The 20818-nt window shown below is 43.9% G+C and overlaps 1 protein-coding gene across 7 annotated transcripts in view; it reads left to right on the forward strand.

Annotated features, from left to right (window-relative positions):
- The window catches only part of LOC135245298 (centrosomal protein of 170 kDa-like), a 51922-nt gene extending 31847 nt beyond the window's left edge, over positions 1 to 20075 (forward strand). For 4 of the 7 annotated variants that reach the window (XM_064318278.1, XM_064318312.1, XM_064318321.1 and 1 more), the window contains 8 exons: positions 936 to 986; positions 2416 to 2656; positions 4814 to 4994; positions 7798 to 7965; positions 8459 to 8547; positions 11050 to 11143; positions 15025 to 15076; positions 16599 to 20075. In XM_064318278.1, coding sequence (XP_064174348.1) covers positions 936 to 986; positions 2416 to 2656; positions 4814 to 4994; positions 7798 to 7965; positions 8459 to 8547; positions 11050 to 11143; positions 15025 to 15076; positions 16599 to 16837 — 1115 coding nt within the window. In that variant the 3' untranslated portion in view covers positions 16838 to 20075. The remainder of the gene's footprint in view (positions 1 to 935; positions 987 to 2415; positions 2657 to 4813; positions 4995 to 7797; positions 7966 to 8458; positions 8548 to 11049; positions 11144 to 15024; positions 15077 to 16598) is intronic. The other 3 variants (XM_064318295.1, XM_064318303.1, XM_064318288.1) reach the window with 3 other exon arrangements.
- Positions 20076 to 20818: the final 743 nt, after the last annotated feature.

The raw sequence follows: 20818 nt of genomic DNA on the forward strand, positions 1-20818 counted from the left end.
ATACACACGCATGCATGCACGCACGGACGCAAACACACACAGGCACACACACACACAAACATTTGCATGCTCAGACACACATACACTCACGCAAACACACACATGCACACACACTTTTAGACATTTATACATCACCAAAGAAGTGAAAAATTGCCACTGTATGTACATTAACTTCTATTGATTTTTCATTTGCATGATCCACAACTTACAGCCATCACTTTGAATAAATAGTTTGTTTTGCTTTTGTTTGTTTCCAACATAATTGGATGGAAAATGGCTACATTTCTAATCATGGAGATGCAGCTCTTTAAACTGTGCTTCTGACTCTGCATCTGCTGGACTGCTGTATCTGTCTCCGCCTTTCTCTTTCCTGTAAATAACCAGCACATTTTCTCCTTCCTCTAACACCACGCCTTCTTCCCTCCTCTGTTTCTTCCTCAGCTGTGATGCGCTTTAACCCGACTTGCTTTCGACTTACTGATTGCTCATGGTTGATCTGAAACTGATCAGTCATTTCAACAATGCTTTACTTTATTCCGTATTACACTTCATAACTTCTTGTCATTATAAATGTTATATGATTTTTACAACAGGTTGACCTGGATGAGATTGTCAGCTAGATCAGGGGTTCCAAAAATTTCCAAAAAATGTATATGTTTATATATTCTATAATATACTTTAAAATATAATTTGTAATATTATATAAATGGGTTGCATTTTTTTTAGATTTTAAGATAAATAAGTCTTCTCAGGTTTACACTTCTCTGGCAATATTGTGATCGTTATAATTATTTAATAAATAGCGAACTTGAAGTTAAAACCTCTGGGTGCCCCTGAGCTAATTGTGCTTATGCTGACCAGAGGGCTGGTGTCTGGGGAGGGTCGGAGTTCAGGGTTCAGAGGTAACTGACCGAAAGGTTGCTTGTTCCATGCAGAGAGCACCCAGCCCGTCCCTGAAAGTGCCCCAGCAGTGGAAGAGCCCCTGGGTACAGTACCGGCGCGAGCCCCAGGCTTCTCTGAGGCCTGTGTGTGGTGTGTGTGTGTGTGTGTGTGCGTGTTTGTGTGTTGTGCGCTGCAGTGATGGCCAGCCTCTCTCTGCACTGACGTGTGATGCTCAGCGTGTTAAAAAGTGATAAAAGCCCTCCCATGACATCTGAGATCAGTGAAAAATGAGTGCGGCTGATCCCACAGCTTTCTGTAACCCAGGAGCTGAGCAAAGCATCTTCCACAATTACATTCAGTTTGATGTGATGTAGGCTAAAGTTTGTGCTACATTGCCCCCTGGTGGAATGAAGCCATAAATACAAGATCTGGGCCTGTATTTGTAAACATTTCAGGATAGGACTGCTGATCTAGGATCAGGTTGAATTTTCAGCATTTGACGGAGGCTGAAAACCTGACCCCAGATCCTGCTCTGAGATGTCATATGAATAATGGCCCTAATTATTTCCTAATTTGGGCTGCCGCAGTGAAGGGACACTGAATTGCGTCTGTAATGGCACGCCGGGGCTCTAGGCCGGTTTGTGGTGTAATTACCTCATTAAAATGCAGGCAGGAAGGGCCCTGTCATCACTGCTAAATGCTAACGCTAAACACACAAGCAATGCACGTTGAACACTGCAGGTTTCTGTGGGGATTCTCTACACGCTTGTCCTGTGTGCTTCCAAGACTGCTTTCCTGCTTTCCTCTGCTTTCTTCACATACTTCCACACGGTGACACTACCACAAGATGTTTTTACCATTGGTACATAACCGGGTGTCAGGACAGAGAGACAACCCAGGGTTGCAAGAAGCTAACTTATATGTAATTTATTTAATGAGGATAAATGCGTATACAATGCGCCATAAATGCATTGTATGAATTCACAATCCAATGCATTTTGTTATGAAGTTTGTAGCTCATGCTAATTTTTGCTGCTGAACTCCTACCTGCTCGGTTTTGGAATTGCTACAAGTGATGTTTTCTCTCCGCAAAAACATTACATGTTATGGGTTGACTTTGCTAACCATTCGCCTTCTCTCCTTGTCTAACCACCTTTACAGATGTGAATGACAAATGTTGTGCAATCCCTTATCAAGATCACCTATAAATTAAGTGTGGTGCGCTATAATTTCATATGTTTGTGGATTTTAATAAAACGAAAACACAGTGTTCTACAATTTAAAACAGTAACGCTCCTGCCACAGTATTATGGACATCAAATGAGGCCTGGCGGGTTTCTTTAGATTTGCTTGTCAAGGGATGTGATGAGAAATGTATATTTTTTGACACCTGCCTTTCATGTTTAATAACTTCCTGTGACTGTTGGCTTAAAGAGTAGCATCCGATCTGGAGTGAGCAGTATCAGGACCTACTGAATCTCTTTGGGTGTTTTTATTGATCATCACCCTTTCACCTTTGACCTTTAACCTCAGCCAGTAATCGTTGGAGACGCTTGCCACCGGAGTACGCCTCAACTTCGGAGGATGAGTTTGGCTCCAACCGCCACCCCTCCAAGCACGCCCGGCTCCGCCCTGGCTCTGCCCAGAGAGGGGCGCGGCTGGGAGGCTCCGCCCCCTCCACGCCCGGCCCGGGGACTGGGATGATGAAGCATCGTGCGAGGGAGCAGGAGGAGTACATCCGAGACTGGACCGCCCACAGCGAGGAGATCGCCAGGTACTCATCTCCTCCATCCCATCTGAGACGCACACACACACACGGACGCATACACACACAATTACAAACACACACAAACACAAACACACAGACACACACACATGCATGGACACATACACGCACACACATGCACACACGCGGACACTCTCTCACACACGCATGGCACACTCACACACACACATTCTGTGTGTCTGCCACCGGGTGGCGCTGTGAGCCCACTAATGCAGCCCTGCACTGCAGGCTGTGTTCGTTTTTTCTGGTGAGGCAGCCCTGCCGTGCAACAGCAGTAAGGTTTGGATCGCTTTATGGGCTGCCCCAATCACATTCTATGTTTTATTTTTATTCTGTACCTGTCCTACTGCCACACCAAAAAGAATAAAAACCAATAGGAAAATTATTCATTTGTTCTGCAATTGTATCAATGCTCTGTAAAATAAGTGTCATCTAGTGGAATTTCAGTGCCCAACATGGAACAACTCAAACCATGACTACTGGAAACAACAACCAATCTAACAATTCAGGTGGATAGTATCTGGCTGTACGTCTGTACAGTAAGGACCCCTCGGATATGTAATAGTTTATATTTCCCTGTGAGGACCCCTCTGATGTAAGTTATATCACCGGTTGATATTTACCTGTGATGGACCCCTCGGATATGTAATAGTTTATATCCCTTGGGACCCGGATATGATAGTTATTCCTGTGAGACCCTCGGATATGTAATAGTTTATATTCCCTGTGAGGACCCTCTGATGTATAGTTTATATTCCCTGTGAGGACCCTGCGGATATGTAATAGTTTATATTTCCCTGTGAGGACCCCTCTGATGTGTAATAGTTTATTTTCCCTGTGAGGACCCTCGATATGTAATAGTTTATATTTCCTGTGAGGACCCCTCGATGTGTAATAGTTATATTTCCTGTGAGGACCCCTCGGATATGTAGTAGTTTATATTTCCCTGTGAGGACCCCTCTGATGTGTAATAGGTTATATTTCCCTGTGAGGACCCCTCGGATATGTAATAGTTTATATTTCCCTGTGAGGACCCCTCTGATGTGTAATAGGTTATTTCCCTGTGAGGACCCCTCGGATATGTAATAGTTTATATTTCCCTGTGAGGACCCCTCTGATGTGTAAATAGGGGTTATATTTTCCCTGTGAGGACCCCTCGATAGTAATAGTTTATATTTCCCTGTGAGGACCCCTGGGATATGTAGTAGTTCATATTTCCCTGTGAGGACCCCTCTGATGTGTAATAGGTTATATTTCCCTGTGAGGACCCCTCGGATATGTAATAGTTTATATTTCCCTGTGAGGACCCCTCGGATATGTAATAGTTTATATTTCCCTGTGAGGACCCCTCTGATGTGTAATAGTTTATATTTCCCTGTGAGGACCCCTCGGATATGTAATAGTTTATATTTCCCTGTGAGGACCCCTCTGATGTGTAATAGGTTATTTCCCTGTGAGGACCCCTCTGATGTGTAATAGGTTATTTCCCTGTGAGGACCCCTCGGATATGTAATAGTTTATATTTCCCTGTGAGGACCCCTCTGATGTGTAATAGGTTATTTCCCTGTGAGGACCCCTCTGATGTGTAATAGGTTATTTCCCTGTGAGGACCCCTCTGATGTGTAATAGGTTATTTCCCTGTGAGGACCCCTCTGATGTGTAATAGGTTATTTCCCTGTGAGGACCCCTCGGATATGTAATAGTTTATATTTCCCTGTGAGGACCCCTCTGATGTGTAATAGGTTATATTTCCCTGTGAGGACCCCTCGGATGTATAGTTTATTTCCCTGTGAGGACCCTCGATTGTATAGGTTATTTCCCTGTGAGGACCCCTCTGATGTGTAATAGGTTATTTCCCTGTGAGGACCCCTCTGATGTGTAATAGGTTATTTCCCTGTGAGGACCCCTCTGATGTGTAATAGGTTATTTCCCTGTGAGGACCCCTCTGATGTGTAATAGGTTATTTCCCTGTGAGGACCCTCTGATGTGTAATAGGTTATTTCCCTGTGAGGACCCCTCTGATGTGTAATAGGTTATTTCCCTGTGAGGACCCCTCTGATGTGTAATAGGTTATTTCCCTGTGAGGACCCCTGGGATATGTAGTAGTTTATATTTCCCTGTGAGGACCCCTCTGATGTGTAATAGGTTATTCCCCTGTGTGCGCAGGATCAGCCAGGACCTGGCGAAGGATCTGGCAATGCTGGCGCGGGAGATCCACGACGTGGCGGGCGAGATCGACTCGGTCAGCTCCTCTGGCACCGCGCCCAGCACCACAGTAAGCACCGCAGCGACCACGCCCGGCTCCGCCCTAGACACCAGGGAAGAGGTAGGCCCAGCTCAGGAGGGCTCCATCCAGGTCCTTTGCTCCCCTTCCCCCTCTGTCCTTCCCTCTCTCCCTCCCTCTGTCCCTCTCTCCCTCTCTCTCTTTTCCCCCCGTGTTCCCTCTGTTGCTTTTCCTCCTTCTCCTCCACTTTTATAAAAATGTAGACGTGGACTCTACATAGTTTACTTTCACTTTAGGTGAGTTTGAATAGGTAAGTTTTAGTTTTATTTTTGCTTATTTTAAGTTGACGTTTGAGAAAAAACGTCAACAAAAAAACTTTTCTTTGTTTTATGAAATTGAACAAAAGCATCAATATAAATTACAGCAAACAAACCAAACATACAGAAACAGCTGGATGAAATAAACTCCTGGGGCCTGTAGACATCCCACATCTATCAAATTAAAGATTTAATAAATATGCTTCTAAAGTAAAAGAATCACATAAACAGCAAGGCTGTAGCAAGAGAGAATTCTAAACAGAATGTTGAGAATTAATATTCAGTATTACTCCAAGAATGGGAGGTAAAGATGGGATGTTGGGCTTCTGGGTGTGTGGTGTACAGACCACCTTCAGAATCAGGCTTCAAACATGGCCGTGCTTCTGCTCATGTCTGAGGGGAATCTCAGTGGCCAATACAAAAGGACTGCTGCTACAGTATCATTTACACGAAAGAAGCCTCCTGTTTGGAGTCATGCACACAGAAACCTGTGCATGTGTATAACTCCATGTCATACATGGATGGGCGAAAGGGACATGGCTTTATTTTCCATCCTGCTGTAGGGCCATTTATTCACGCATCATGCTTTAGGCCATTTTTGGAGGCAGATCATTTCCCTACATTTTTATAAAAATCTCATTTAATTTTCTCTTCTCTGCTTTTAATGTTGTGTTCACCCTTGTTTCCAACTCCCTCTAACAAAAACTAAGCGCTTTCCCGGGAATGTGTGGCGGGAATGTGGGAAATTGTGGTGGGAATGTGGAAATATGCTGGGGGAATGCTGGAATTTGTGGTGGGAATGCAGAAATGTGCTGGGGGAATGCGGGAATTTGCGGTGGGAATGCGGAAATGTGCTGGGGGAATGCGGGAATTTGCGGTGGGAATGCGGAAATGTGTTGGGGGAATGCGGGAATTTGTGGTGGGAATGCGGGAATTTGTGATGGGAATGTAGGAATTTGTGGTGAGAATACAGTAATGTATGGTGGGAATGGAAAAATGTGTGCTGGGAATATGGTAATGTGTGGCAGGAATGTGAGAATGTGATGGAATGTGTGGTGGGAAAGTGGGAATGTGTGGCGGGAATGTGGGAATTTGTGGTGGGAATGTGGCAGGAATGTGGGAATGTGTGGCAGGAATGTGGGAATGTGTGACGGGAATGCGGGAACATGCAGTGGTGTTGGCTTGTGAAGGGGGAAGAAGTGCATCCAAAATCTGTCAGTTTCTGCTTCCTGTTCCATCCCATAATTTTTCTCATGCTTCCGTCAAACTCATAAAAAAGTTCAGCTTCCATTGAGGCTACAGATCCGATCATTAGCGGCAGCAGCTGCTGGTGTTGCTGTTTTTAGGGAAACAGAATCACGCCAACAAAAATCTCTGTGCATATAGTGGAAGAACTGTCATGAGGTACACGACAGATTTTGGTGAACTTTCAAAGCTCTTAACACTAACACTTGCAATGTTTGCTGTATTTTGTTTAGAGGCAAAAGAAACAGAAGGCCACGTTTTGAAATTTTCCAATGGGTCTAGCAAATGATGAAAGTAGACTTCAGGGGGCTGGCTAAAAAAAAGTACTTTATCTTGTCATCTTTATTGAGAGTAGTTGTCGCTCCAGGCTCCACCTATCAGCTAGATTTGAGTAAAAATGATGGGAAGAGGTAATTATGTGTCTTGGCAGGAAATTAATTGAGATGAATTTGCTTAAAGTCAGACTTCAAATTGAAATAGCTTTCTTAAATGCATGAAGACGGAGTTTCTATATTACAATGCAAATCATGTTCTTGACTGAAATTACTCAGGACAGAAATGTGCGTATGAAAAATGACCCCTGTACTGGTCATGCGTACCCTAAATGACCCATGTCCTGGCCCAAAACATGCTCAATGACCACTATACTGCTCAGACATGTCCTAAATGATCTCTGTGCTGGTCAGATATGTCCTTAATGACCCATGTACTAGTAATTAATGTCTTAACTGACCCCTGTACTGGTCAGACATGTCCTAAATGATCTCAGTACTGGTCAGACGTCTCCTAATTGACCCCTGTACTGGGCAGATGTCCTAAATTACTTCTGAGATTATCAGGGACTGTTCTCCCCTCCACACAAAGCTGAATCACCCGAAGGACAGTCTCTCTCCTGGATCTGATTTAATAGAGAGGTTTATAAAATCAGTGCAGCATTTCAAACTGAGATTTATTAAATGTTATTAAATCCTGTTCAGGTGAGACCATGCTGCATTCTGCCCAGTGTGGTATACTGTTGTTCATTCTGAGTTTTTAATAAATGGGAAAACATTTTTTCAAAATGTTGCTTTTCTCCTTTTGGAAATGTCAACTGTTTTGTTTTTCCAATTTAAATGGAAATTTGAACGTTTTAAGAGAAGCAGAGCTGGAAATGAGGTAGGAAGGTGAACTTTGAATACCACACTGGTGGTGCAGTGGGTGTCTGCAGCCAGTCTCAGCATTCTGCTGTCCCAGAGCAGGGATGTGATTGACCAGGAGATCACATCCCTACGGACCCCCCAGTCACATCACACCCCACCGGCCCAACCCCCGTCCTGACCCCCCCCCCCACCTGCGCCCCTCAGCTGGTGGACCGCGTGTTCGACGAGAGCCTGAACTTCAGGAAGACCGCGCCCACCGTGCAGCCCAAAGCCCCCGAGATCAACGGGCGCCCCGTGGAGCTCCGCCCCCGCGCCCCTGACGGACAGGACCCCCAAACGGCCATCCGCCGCCGGACCTGGAACCGAGACGAGGTGAGAGAACACCCCCCCCCCAACCAAAGGCTACAGACACTGAGACATACACCCCAAAGAGAGAAAGGGGAGGGAAAGAAGGACAGTCAGAGGTGGGAAGGGAGAGAGAGAGAGAGAGAGAGAGAGAGGAAAGGAGAGAGTGGGAAGTAGGGGGAGTGAGCAACAGAGAGATGCTTGATTTCATATTGGTTTATTGCTGTCCATTTGCTGTTCCCAACATGACAAACTACTCTGAAGAACTGTATAATTCCTGAAAGGTGAAATAAAATAAGAAAGAAATCAGGCATAGAAGTTATAAACAATATATTTGGGCTATTGGCAGCATTTGACTTATTCTAGAACAGACCTGTTCTGAGCCCTTTCTGTGTAAGCATAGCTTTTAAAAACAATCTTTTATCATCTTTTATCATCAGCATCACAATACAAATGTATTATTATCATTATTATCATTATTATTATCATATTGAGTGTTTTCCGTGTCTTGCTCCCACAGGCGGTGTTGGACAGTTTGCTGCTGACTTCCGTGTCGCAGCTGTCAGCTAAAATCCGCCAGAACGTGGACAAAACGGCCGGGAAGATCAGGTAGCGCTTTAATGGCCGTTTTAATTGCTGGTCCGAGCTGGAGCTGGTCTGCCAGAATGATTGGAAGTAGTAATGTCCCTGTGCTGGAGATCACATCTTTTATTTGATTCAAAGTCAGCTGAGGACAAAAAGTCTGTGAGCAGCAGAGGAAGACTAATGAAGATCTGAATCGGGAAAGGAACCTGGGATGTAGAGCATGCTGGGAATGTTTCAGTCTGAGATGGAGGGCGAGCGGAGAGCGTTTCAGTCTTAGCTGTCGGCCGAGCAGGAGTATTTCAGTCTGAGATGGAGGGAGAGTGGAAAGTATTTCAGTCTGAGATGGAGATAGAACAGGGAGTATTTCAGTCTGAGATGGAGAACGATCTGAGAGTATTTCAGTATGAGATGGAGAGCGATCTGAGAGTATTTCAGTATGAGATGGAGAGCGATCTGAGAGTATTTCAGTATGAGATGGAGAGCGATCTGAGAGTATTTCAGTATGAGATGGAGAGCGATCGGAGAGTATTTCAGTCTGAGATGGAGAGCGATCTGAGAGTATTTCAGTCTGAGATGGAGAGCGATCTGAGAGTATTTCAGTCTGAGATGGAGAGCGATCTGAGAGTATTTCAGTATGAGATGGAGAGCGAGTGGAAAGTATTTCAGTCTGAGATGGAGAGTGGCCTGTTTTTCAATTCAGGCAGCCAGACAGTAGAATGAACTCTCATTATGCAGAAGCACGAGAGGGGATCTTAGGACATTGTGCAACACTACAAACTTTTCACCGAAGTTTAATGTGCATTTGTGGCAAACTATTCCCCTAGTGACAGCTGCTACTGAAAGATTTCAAGTGGAAGGTTCTGTGTTGTTTGCCCATAATGTCAGTTTAATTGAAATTGATGGCTAATGCGAATGCAGATGGAATTTTACCATGAATTACCAGCAGATTTTTTTAAATTGAGGAACAAATAACATTACCCATACTGTATTATGATTAATTAATAACAGCCAAATGATAACATTTTATCATTTTTTAGTTGGCTCCTTTTGGAATATGGCTTCTTTTCAATCAGATGAAGGAAAGTCACAGAACTGCAGTCTTGCCTGGGTAAATTAAATTATTGAGCAGTTTCCCTTTAGCCACTGAAACCACAAACAACACAGATCCAGCTCTTGCTGTGTACTCTGTGCATTAGTGCACAATTCCTCTCTACTAGTACATTGTGGTGTTATTTAACCACTGCAGCTTCAGCCCAAATCATCATAGCATCGATCATCAGATTTCCTCAAGTTCCTCTGCTGCTTTTGTTCAGAACATTTCTGTCCTAGCTGTAGAATGACACACATTGAGAACATATATCAATAAATGGCCAGCATGCTTTCAGATTGCAATTTCCACATTTACTCTGTGAGGAATCATAACAGCGACAGGTACCCACTCATCCAGATAATGCATACAGACCCAAACCGTAATTACTGGCTTGGGTAGGGAGAGCATGTCGCTGTGGGCTAGCTTTAATGAACCAGGTATTTGCCTTTTCACCGTGTTTCGCTTGGTAAGGGGTTTTGTCCCCCGCGGCCAAATTTTGCGCAGAGTTCTTGAGCAGTCGACAAAAAAGCAGAACTCAGCACCTCCCTGCATTCCCGCAGGTGGTCTGTCACAGTTCAGTCAGTTATTCAGTCGGTCAGTCAGTCAGTCAGTCAGTCAGTTATCCTCAGGATTCCTTTGATGAATGTTTGATTGACACTGTGGAGGCACCACAAGCTATCAGCCGGTCACAGAATCCTCCGTTTACATGTAGGTGCAGTTTTCACTGACGCCTCCAATTTCAGATTCCGTTGGCAGATGCGTTTCAGTCAAAACAATTAATGAGTGCATTCAACGTTGTAAGCAAACACCGCTAGAGCTTGAGTTGCTGTCAAATCGAAGGACTTCAAAGTTCTATCCTGACCGTTACTACTCACTGAAACGAATCACACCCAGACTGAATTCTGAATGAGGTCTATTTCTGTTACATTATCATCAGAGACCTGTCAAGGAATGGTGGAGGATTCAGTGCAGTGCAGTGCAGGGACCAGGTTGTGAAATCACCCACTAAAATTTGAAGTAGTTTTGAGGGCTAGAAGATTTGCTGTGTTTAGCAGCACAGGGAAGCAAGCAGCACAGTGTGGATGCCCTTTTCGAGGTGTATGATGTTTACACCCTTTTGCCGTGTGTGATGATTACACCCTTTCATGGTGTGTGATGTTTATGCCCTTTCGTGGTGTGTGATGTTTATGCTGACAGCGGTATATGATGCTTATATATGATGGTGTGTGGTATTTATGTTCATGGTGGTGTGTGGTGTTAATGTTCATGGTGGTGTGTGGTGTTAATGTTCATGGCGGTGTGTGATGTTTATGCTCATGGTGGTGTGTGGTGTTTATGTTCATGGCAGTTTGTGGTGTTTATTTGTATGATGGTGTGTGATGTTTATTTTTGTGGCGGTGTGTTGATGTTAATCTTCGTGACGGTCGGCCCCACAGGATACTGTTCAAGGACAAGGACAGGAACTGGGAGGAGATCGAGGGCAAGCTGAAAGCAGAGGGCGACGTGCCACTTCTCAAAACTTCCAACAAGGTGAGAAACTTTTCTGTTTCACTTTCTGTCACCCGCTGTCAAAGGACAAACGAGAAAGGCAGCAGAGATATATGGCCTCCAGGTGGCACTGTGATCATGATACGTAGTATAACGGTAAATTCGGCTTCATATTTTTTATTTAATTTTTTTTTTCAGTTGACTGCCGTGGCCTTCAGATGAATGTGATGGGTTTGGCATTTAAACCCCTCGGTCTGAAACGCAGACGCAGTTATAAGATTTATGAGTTCCTCAGCATTATTTCATTTTTTGGCTATTTCCTGCTATTTTGAAATGTGACAATCTGCACGGCCTCAGTTTTTTTCCAGCTGTGCTTAACAACCCAAGCTGTGCTAAATAAGATGACACACAGTGTGGTAGTCACTGTCTTGCATTTTCTTTTTCACAAGGAAATCTGCTGTAGTGTTTTCTGTAGTGTTACCTAAAAAACAAGATCTCTCATTAGACGTTTTCACCTATATTCAGTAAACGTCCACACCTATGTCTATTTACTCAACAGATGATATAATATTGCTAGTCACACACAACCATTGTATCCAATTCCACGTCTTTGGCCATGTGGAGTCGTGTTGTACTGTTGATGTGATTGCCAGTGACTGTCTGATCTGGCAGTGTTGACAGATACGAGATGAGAAGAATAACTGCACGATAGTTTATTCTGTCACTCAGAAATCAGTCTGTAACTTGTTTGCTGAACTGAAGTGACAATAGACGTGTGGCACGCCAATCAACGTCAGTTATGGCAGAAACTCAGAAGGGATGCATTTTCATTGGCCAGCTGTTACAATTCTCCGGTTTTAAAAGAATAAAATAACGTTCCCCTCATTTGTGTGAGGGAAACTGCCATGTTGTGAAATATTTAAGAGTAAACACGTTCCTTAGCTTGGCATTTGCAGTCAAGTAGGTGCTTTTAAAGACTGTGACTGGACAGTGAATCCTTAAATGCGTATCGATGATGCTGATTGACAGGTACGCGCAGGTACGTCCTGGCACGCCACAATGGCGTATTACTTGAGAGTGATCAGAGTTCAGTGAAACTCTGGAGAGCAGAGGAATTAAAAAGCAATTACCTGCAGTTTGGTCCGTGCTTAAAGCACCGCTGCACCGGTCCTGTTCCAGAGAGAAATCCATGCTGCTTCAGTCTAATGAGGGTTCATCCGCTTTTTTGTGCTGACAGGGAAAGATTCTGTGAATATGAAAAAAATATATATACTTTTATAATACCCTAATCTTCACACACACACACACACACACACACACTCACAAACACACATACACAGACAAACACACACACACAAACACTCACTCACACACATGCAGAAACCCTCATACACACACACAAACACTCACACACACGCACAGTCACACAAACACACATACGCACACATACACACACAATGTATTGAAAAGTTATTAAAAAAACTGTTGTGCCAATGGCATCACATAAATCATTTATATTTAATCTCAGACCTGCAGTTTGGCAGGACTGCTGAACCTGGGCCAACAGAATGGAAAGCGGTAATAATATAAGTCCATCCAGAGAGGGGGGGAGGGAGTGGAGAGAGTGAGATGAGAGGAGGAGAGAGCGAGAGAGAGAGCGAGAGACATACGGCAGCCCCCCTCCATCCTACTCCCCCAAACCCTGGATCTGTATGATGCCGTAAATGAAAAGGTCCCCCTCCCTCGCCAGTGCATTTTAAATAGTGCTGACCCAGCAGAACTCAATGAAAGGGAGCATTAGTCCTGAATAATGCATTATGGGCCAGCATGGCTGCCGGTCACAATAAAGCTGAGAGGCTGATGAGTTTGTGTCTGTGATTATAACCCTGAGGATCAGGCAGCCATACTGCAGTGTGTCTGTGGTTATAACCCTGAGGATCAGGCAGCCATACTGCAGTGTGTCTGTGATTATAACCCTGAGGATCAGGCAGCCATACTGCAGTGTGTCTGTGATTATAACCCTGAGGATCAGGCATCCATACTGCAGTGTGTCTGTGATTATAACCCTGAGGATCATACTGCAGTGTGTCTGTGATTATAACCCTGAGGATCATACTGCAGTGTGTCTGTGATTATAACCCTGAGGATCATACTGCAGTGTGTCTGTGATTATAACCCTGAGGATCATACTGCAGTGTGTCTGTGATTATAACCCTGAGGATCATACTGCAGTGTGTCTGTGATTATAACCCTGAGAATCATACTGCAGTGTGTCTGTGATTATAACCCTGAGGATCATACTGCAGTGTGTCTGTGATTAAACTCTGAGATCATACTGCAGTGTGTCTGTGATTATAACCCTGAGGATCATACTGCAGTGTGTCTGTGATTATAACCCTGAGGATCATACTGCAGTGTGTCTGTGGTTATAACTCTGAGGATCAGGCATCCATACTGCAGTGTGTCTGTGATTATAACCCTGAGGATCAGGCATCCATACTGCAGTGTGTCTGTGGTTATAACCCTGAGGATCGTACTGCAGTGTGTCTGTGATTATAACCCTGAGGATCATACTGCAGTGTGTCTGTGATTATAACCCTGAGGATCAGATGTCCACGATGCAGCAGGTTTCTTTCATACATTCCTTTAGCTTTATTTTACTTCTTGTCTTATTGAGAGGCAGATCGTGAAAGGAAACGCCTGTCAGTTTAATGCACTAAGGAGCCGCTTTTTATTTGACACACACAAAAAAAAGAAAACATGACAGGCAGTAAGACTCAGAGAGCAAAGAAAGGGGTGACCCGAGACCTGCCCTAGCCAGAGATGGTGACATCACTTCCTGTCTGACAGGACCTCTTGCTCCAGGCCTCTGAAGGCTTTTTTTTTTTTTTTTACCATAGACTATATTAACAGGAGCATCACAGCGAGAGAGCGGCGGTAGTGCAGCAGCCTGATGGACAGCCTGACGGGACAGCCTGTCACAGCGCTCAGCCTGACGCACCTCCCTCCCGAGGACGCCCCAGTAAATTTAATCAGGGCGCGCGAGCCGAGCTTTTCAAAACGCAGAATTAAATGCGGCAGCCGGCGTGGAGCGACTGCCAATCAAATCGCGGCTGCAAGGAGGAACTCAGCCCGCGCTTGAATGTGAATGTCTGGAGCATTACTGTGAATACTGTCTTAGTGCATTATAAATTATAATTGTAATTTAGGAAATTACTGACAATCATTGTATTTTAATAATGGGCTGACTATATTGAAATGAAGTTTTTTGTTGGACGGTGGAAGTGCATGCGTGGCTGTCAGAGCCAGGCTTATAAAAGCACAGACTGTCCAATCAAGCCCTTCAGAGAAAATCAAGTGTCTGTCTTTCCTGACTGTCCGTTTATCTAGGGCATATGCATCATTCTATGAATCCTGGATCCAGTTATGTCACCATTTTACCACTGCATAAATCTAATTCTGATTGGTTGAGGTAATTAGTTGGTGTTTGTTCTCTAATTCTGATTGGTTGAGGTAATTGGCTGGTTTTTGTTCTCTGATTTTAATTGGCTGAGGTACTTGGATGGTTTTTGTTCTCTGATTTTAATTGGCTGAGGTAATTGGATGGTGGTTATTTAATTCTGATTTGATATGGTAATTGGCTGATGCTGTGCTATTTCTTGTAGAGGCTGTTCCACTTCAGTGCACTTTCACTGTCTCTGTATTGATTAATTTACTGCTTCACAGTGTCTAGACCTCCAGTTTTTTTCCTATAATTATGTGTAGAGTGTAGAATAGGTCAGTAAAAACCTTATGACTCTCACTCACTCTCTTCCACTCTTAGTTATGTCCTGAAAATACTGTTAGACAGTGAAGCACAGTCCAGTCCATCTGGATGTTGTCCAGCTTCTCCTAATCTCACCTCCTTGCTTTTTCTTGTACAGGAGATCGCATCAATCCTGCAGGAGCTGAAGAGGGTGGAGAAACAGCTACAAGGTACAACTACTCCGCTCCTGTGTGGGGGTGGGCAGCCTCCGGGCAGCGTTCCCATGGCAACTCCAGTGGGACAGACTGAAACACCACTACCACTTTGTTTGGATTTGTCGTCTGTCCTTTACATTTCTGCCTTGTTCCAGGTCGGAGTCAGCATTGAAGCCTAAAAGCTCCCACACTTTCATAAGCCATGTTTGTGTTACCCAAACGATGCAGAGGAGGTGCAGAGAGTGGTTCGGAAGAATCTGATAGCGGACGCACCTGAACAGAATGCAGATGTGAAGACCACAGGCAGCCTGTTCTGGATGTGTTTGTGTACTCAGAATGCTGGATGTTATCTCAGTGTTACCTCAGAACTCTGATACTGCGGGGGACTCATGTCCTCAGAACTGATACTGAAACTGACAGTCTAATTGAGCAGACTGTGATTAATTAATTTGTATGCAAAATAGCTAAGGAAGTTCATATATTATGAATAAACTACAGAAATTTAAATTATTTTGAATAACAATATGTGTAATATATAATAAATATATTTCACAGCAATTTATTATTAAACAATATTTCAGTATCTGAAAGTAGCAAGGATTTTGCATTTTTGTCAATGTGTTAAGTGTACCAATAACTTATTGCATGATTTGCTATACAAATAATATATTTTATTTCAATACATTGAAGTATATTCCTCATTGAAGCTTATTTCCTGAGCGGTCCGTGAACCCGCTGCTGCGGTGGTGCGAGCTGAAAGAGGGGGATCACAGACTGGGCACAGACAGACCGCGGGCACCGGACGCGGTGGCCTGCGTAGGTGTGGTAATCCGCTCGGAGCTAAAACGCGGCGGCGATACGGAAGGCGGGATTATCGCGGTTTTTCGGTTTTTGAGACGGATGCTAGGAAGGGGGGGGGGCGGGGCGGGGAAAAACTCAGACTCGCGCTCCAGCCGTTATTTGTGTGCAGAGCGGACGCGCTGACAGGCTTCCAGAAACATCCGCGTCAGGAGCCAGTGAAGCCGGGGGAATTCATTAGCTGTGCTGGTGTCTGCTGAGATCCCCCGCCTCTGCGCTTCCCTCCAATTTATTTGATCCCAGCTGCTGATTGGACAGGAGCCAGCCTTCAGGCACCAGTGTGCTCAAAACAAAACAAGAACTTTTTGTTCGAAAGACAAAACGCGTCTTCAACAAGGGAAAACAAAAATGGCACTAGTTTTCGAGCTAGTAACAATCATGTGTGCTATACAAATGCAATGCAGTCCATAGATCCCAGCAACCCATGGTTCCTTCATTCAATCACAGACCACACAGACCCCATACAGACCCCACACAGACCCCATACAAACCCCACACAGACCCCATACAGACCCGACATAGACCCGACACAGACCCCACACAGACCCGACATAGGCCCTATGCAGACCTCTCACAAATCTAACGTAGATCCCATGCAGACCACCTGAAAGCCAGCCTCGGGTGACAGTGGCGAGGAAACGCTCCCTCCCTCACTTCCTGTCTGTTCTGCTCTGCGCAGTGATCAACGTGATGGTGGATCCAGACGGCACTCTGGACGCCCTGGTGAGCCTGGGTCTGACCAGCCCCACCCTGCCCAAACCCAGGACCAGCCCCGACGCCCAGGGGCCCCTCCCGGGAAACGGGGCCGCCAGGGGGCCCCTGATCTCAGCACCCTCGGAGGAGTCGGAGCGAGACTTCAGCCTCCCCCTGAACCGCTTCACCCCCAGCGGCGAGGAGAACTCCCTGACCCAGGAGTGAGGGAGAGAGGCCCTGCCTCTCAGAGCCACGCCCCCACCCCCCCTCCCCCCACAGTCACGCCCACCTTTGCAGAGAGGCTCTGTATCTTCGCTGACGACTTGATCCCTACGTGTCTAACAGGGTTTGGAATCAATTCCGCTTCAGTTCAGTCAGTTCAGAAAATCAATTGACATCAGTTCGTTGATTGGAAAAAAAATCCCCATAGAACAGTATGGGAAATTTTTCTTGGCTGATCATGAATATTTTTTTGTCTGAAAAAAGCTTGCCCCCCCCCCCCAACCTTTCTCCACGTTGGTACTCCGTCGCTGTGGAACACCAGTATCCAGTCCAGCAGCACCAATGAGAAGCAAAATGAGGACTTGCCGTTCGACTCACTGCCAGTCAATCACCCCTGGACCCAGGGGGCGGTATCTGCTAAGCCACACCCACAGCACGCACGACCACAACTGGAGACCACAACTGGAGACCACAAGCGCAACCTCTTCAGGATTCCAAAAAGCCTGTCTGGCCAGAAGGGGGGTATTTCACCTGTCTGTCCGTCCCCACCACAGCCCCCCGTGCCAATAAACAGTGGCTCCTGCTTCCTTTAAATAAACAAATAAACCAGCTTTTTAAAGCTTTTTAAATTCATTAAAGATAGTGCTGCATGTAGCATTATAGTGACTCTGGGGCACCAACATCAGCCCTCGGTCTCAGATCAGTGACAGCTTGTGGATATTTGTGTCTGTAAACCGAAAAAAAAAAAACATATACTTGTAAAAGTAGATGATACCAATGTTTGCAGCTGTGGTCGTTCTAAAGAAGGATACTTGTCCTGTTAGTACAAATCGAGACTTTAGGAGGCAAGCGAATGTTAGACATTAGCTACGAGTTGTGTGTCAGTTTATACCCAAACTAGCGTGGATTACGGCATGGGTTATGTGCTGCCAATCCATTGATTGTACATGTAATGCAAGTATTTCAAATGACTTCTCTTTTCGTTCGGTTTTGTATAAGACAAACGGATCTTTGTTGCATACGAATTGCATTCAGCTGTTGTGAAATCAACTGGTCATGTAGCTTACCCAGCTTGTTCAAGCTGTTTTTGAGAGCAAAACGAACATCTAATAAAAATATTGCTTGATCTGAACATATTTTTCAGACCATTCTGAAACATGGAGTTACACCATACTTAATTGCCTGATAAAAATATATTTATGGTATGAAAATGTTTTTTAAAGATTTTTTATCTTTTTTTGTTTGCTTGGGTAGTTTTTTCTTTGTCACCATAACTGACTCTGTTCTTTGTGAACCATTAAGTATTTGACTTGCCTTTCTGACAGGAAGTACATGAACAGCAGTTTCCGTTAAGAAAGAAGTAAACTTCCCAGGGATAAGACAAGAGAGAAACGACAGTTATGATGCCATTTTACTGACAGAAAACACTCCACAACCGGTGGACAGAAAATGTTTTAGCAGAGACCGGTCAGGTGCTAACGCAACAAGGAACAATTAGCACATCTTCCATTCAGTGTGAATGGCTGCGCTATAGATTGTGGGTAATTTTGCTACAGTGCTCAGCCTTTAACTGGCTGAAAAAAATTAATGGAACTCAATTGTAAACTTCATTAAGGGTGCTACATACACCCTGATAGGAATTAGAAATCTTTTATTCTTTTATTCCCGTTTTTTCTTTATGCATGAAGAAAACTTGTCTGCTGCAATGTACGGTCTTGAGGTGAGACAACAAATATTTCTCCATGCTAAAAAAAAGAACATTTTTATAACATAAGTACTAACAGAACAGTACTGACTGTGATTCCTGGATACTTTCTGGCTACTTCCGGGCAATCCCCTCAATGATCCAAGTATTGCCAGAAAGTATCCACCAGTACTTTTGTTTCCAAAGTACTTTCTGATCGGCAGACCTCCTCTCTGTTTTCTACCAGTAAAATGATGTCATAGTGGATTCTGTTGTGTCCCTGTTTTGTTATCCCGGAAGCTTACCTTGTTCTAATCATTGTTGCACTGAAAACAACCAATTTATATGCTATGTTGTGTCAAATGTAGTAAGAAATCCCTCCGTGCGCTTTTTTATAAAGAGTTTGTGTTCACGCTTCAGTTGCTGTGTTTGAACCTGGGATGCTCAACCCCAGGACCTCCTGATAACCTGACCTGTGGAAGACTACACATTTTAAAGCTCGATTTAACAGACTGGCTCAAAACTCTCAACAGCCGCGAATCTGCGTCGTCCAACGGCGTCGTCTTTGCAAATATAATTTACTGGAATCATCCTGTGTTGTACATTCAACAGAAACTGTATTTAAAACCAAACGGATTTAACCGCATACTGACCTATAGCCCATAGCAGCCCTTTTGATTTTGCTTGTATTATGTCATTATGAACCACTCTGATATTTACAGAAGGATACGCACACGCACGTACACACACACGCACACACACACGCACATCCTGCAGCTCATCTGTAGTTACAGTACAGCCAGGTTGTGCAGAATGCTTTGTTCTGGGTCTTTCCACATGAAGCTGTTTGCAGCTGATGGAAAGTCTTGTTCAATGCTCTGCGTCACTTAGAGACTTAAGCAATAGTGAGAATAGGTACCAGAAAAAGAAATGCTGTTTTTTGTTGTTGTTGTTAGTTTATTTAGTTATTTTTTTCTCTCTTTGGTTTCCAAGTGTATAGTATGACGTCACTAAGTGCCCAGTGTTAAGCTTGAGAAAGGGAGAGGCAGCTTTCCTGATGCATGTCTATTATTTACTGTCTGCCCTCCGTTGATCCACAGGACATTTTTAACGGTGTTACAGGTTGTTTTGACCTTACGGTGTGTACAGCAGGTGCGTGGGAGACTGCGAAAAAAAAAAAGTAGGAATAAAAATGACCAAAACTATACAGCACTTTGTTATTCTTTGCTATGAACCAGTACCAGACCTCATATCGTCCCATTATATTTCCTACACTAAAGCGTAACCTACAGTGTGAAGTGTGGTCTTTTTCTGTGTACAAAAGAAGTAAAAAAAAAAATCTTTTAAAAATAAAGTGCTCAGTACACTTTTTATTGTCTGGTCATTCGTTGCAATTGTTTACGCATTTATTTTATCAGTATTTTACTTCGTTTTTTTAATGAACACTATTATTTATTTTTGTTACATTTTTCATGTATTTTTTATTTTTTGTTATGCCTTATGTTATTACATATTTTGTCTTTTTGCATCTTTTCAATAAAATGAAAGCTTTCTGGATTTAGGGTGGTTTGTCTATTTCCTATGATGTGTTTACTTTGGGGAAAGTAAGGTTTTTTTTTAAAAGTTTGCCTTTGAGTTTAAAATTAACAATGGTTAACTGTGTCTGTTCCTCTACGTGTCTGTAGTTCTGTCTGTTTCTTCTCTGTATGTTCCTTCCTGTGTCTGTTCCTGTCTGTTTCTCTCTGTCTGTTCCTCTGTACCACTCTGTGTCTGTTCCTCTCTCTGTTTGTTCCTCCCTGTGTCTGCTCCTCTCTGTGTCTGTTCCATTCTCTTCTGTAGCCAGTGTGCAGAGCTGGGGTCTGTCTGGGTTCTGCCACATCCAATTAAATTTAAAATTATAACAGCCCTGGCCAGCATACCTCATTCACCTCTGCCTGTAATTAATTCACTGAGGATTATAATTGGAGTTCAAATAAATTAGTTTTGCTAATGCCTCAATTAACAAATTAACATTTTTATTAAGACCAACAGAGTTCACCATGTATTTTTTTGCTGTACGTTTCAGCTGGTATAGAAGTTGCTGAGCAAGCAGGATTGCATGGGGGTTATTGGTTTGTATTCAGATCTAGTTTCAGATTGATTAGTCCAAACCCGTGATATTTAATGCTTGATTAATAATAATTTGTTTTGCTGATTTGCAAAATTATGAAATATCAACTGCTGCATACCAGTATTTGGTGGGGGGAAAAATAACGGGATGGCAAACCTAACTGAAGAAACTGTCAATCATTCTTGAGTTT

Source organism: Anguilla rostrata, chromosome 2 (assembly GCF_018555375.3).
Source record: "Anguilla rostrata isolate EN2019 chromosome 2, ASM1855537v3, whole genome shotgun sequence".
Taxonomy (NCBI): domain Eukaryota; kingdom Metazoa; phylum Chordata; class Actinopteri; order Anguilliformes; family Anguillidae; genus Anguilla; species Anguilla rostrata.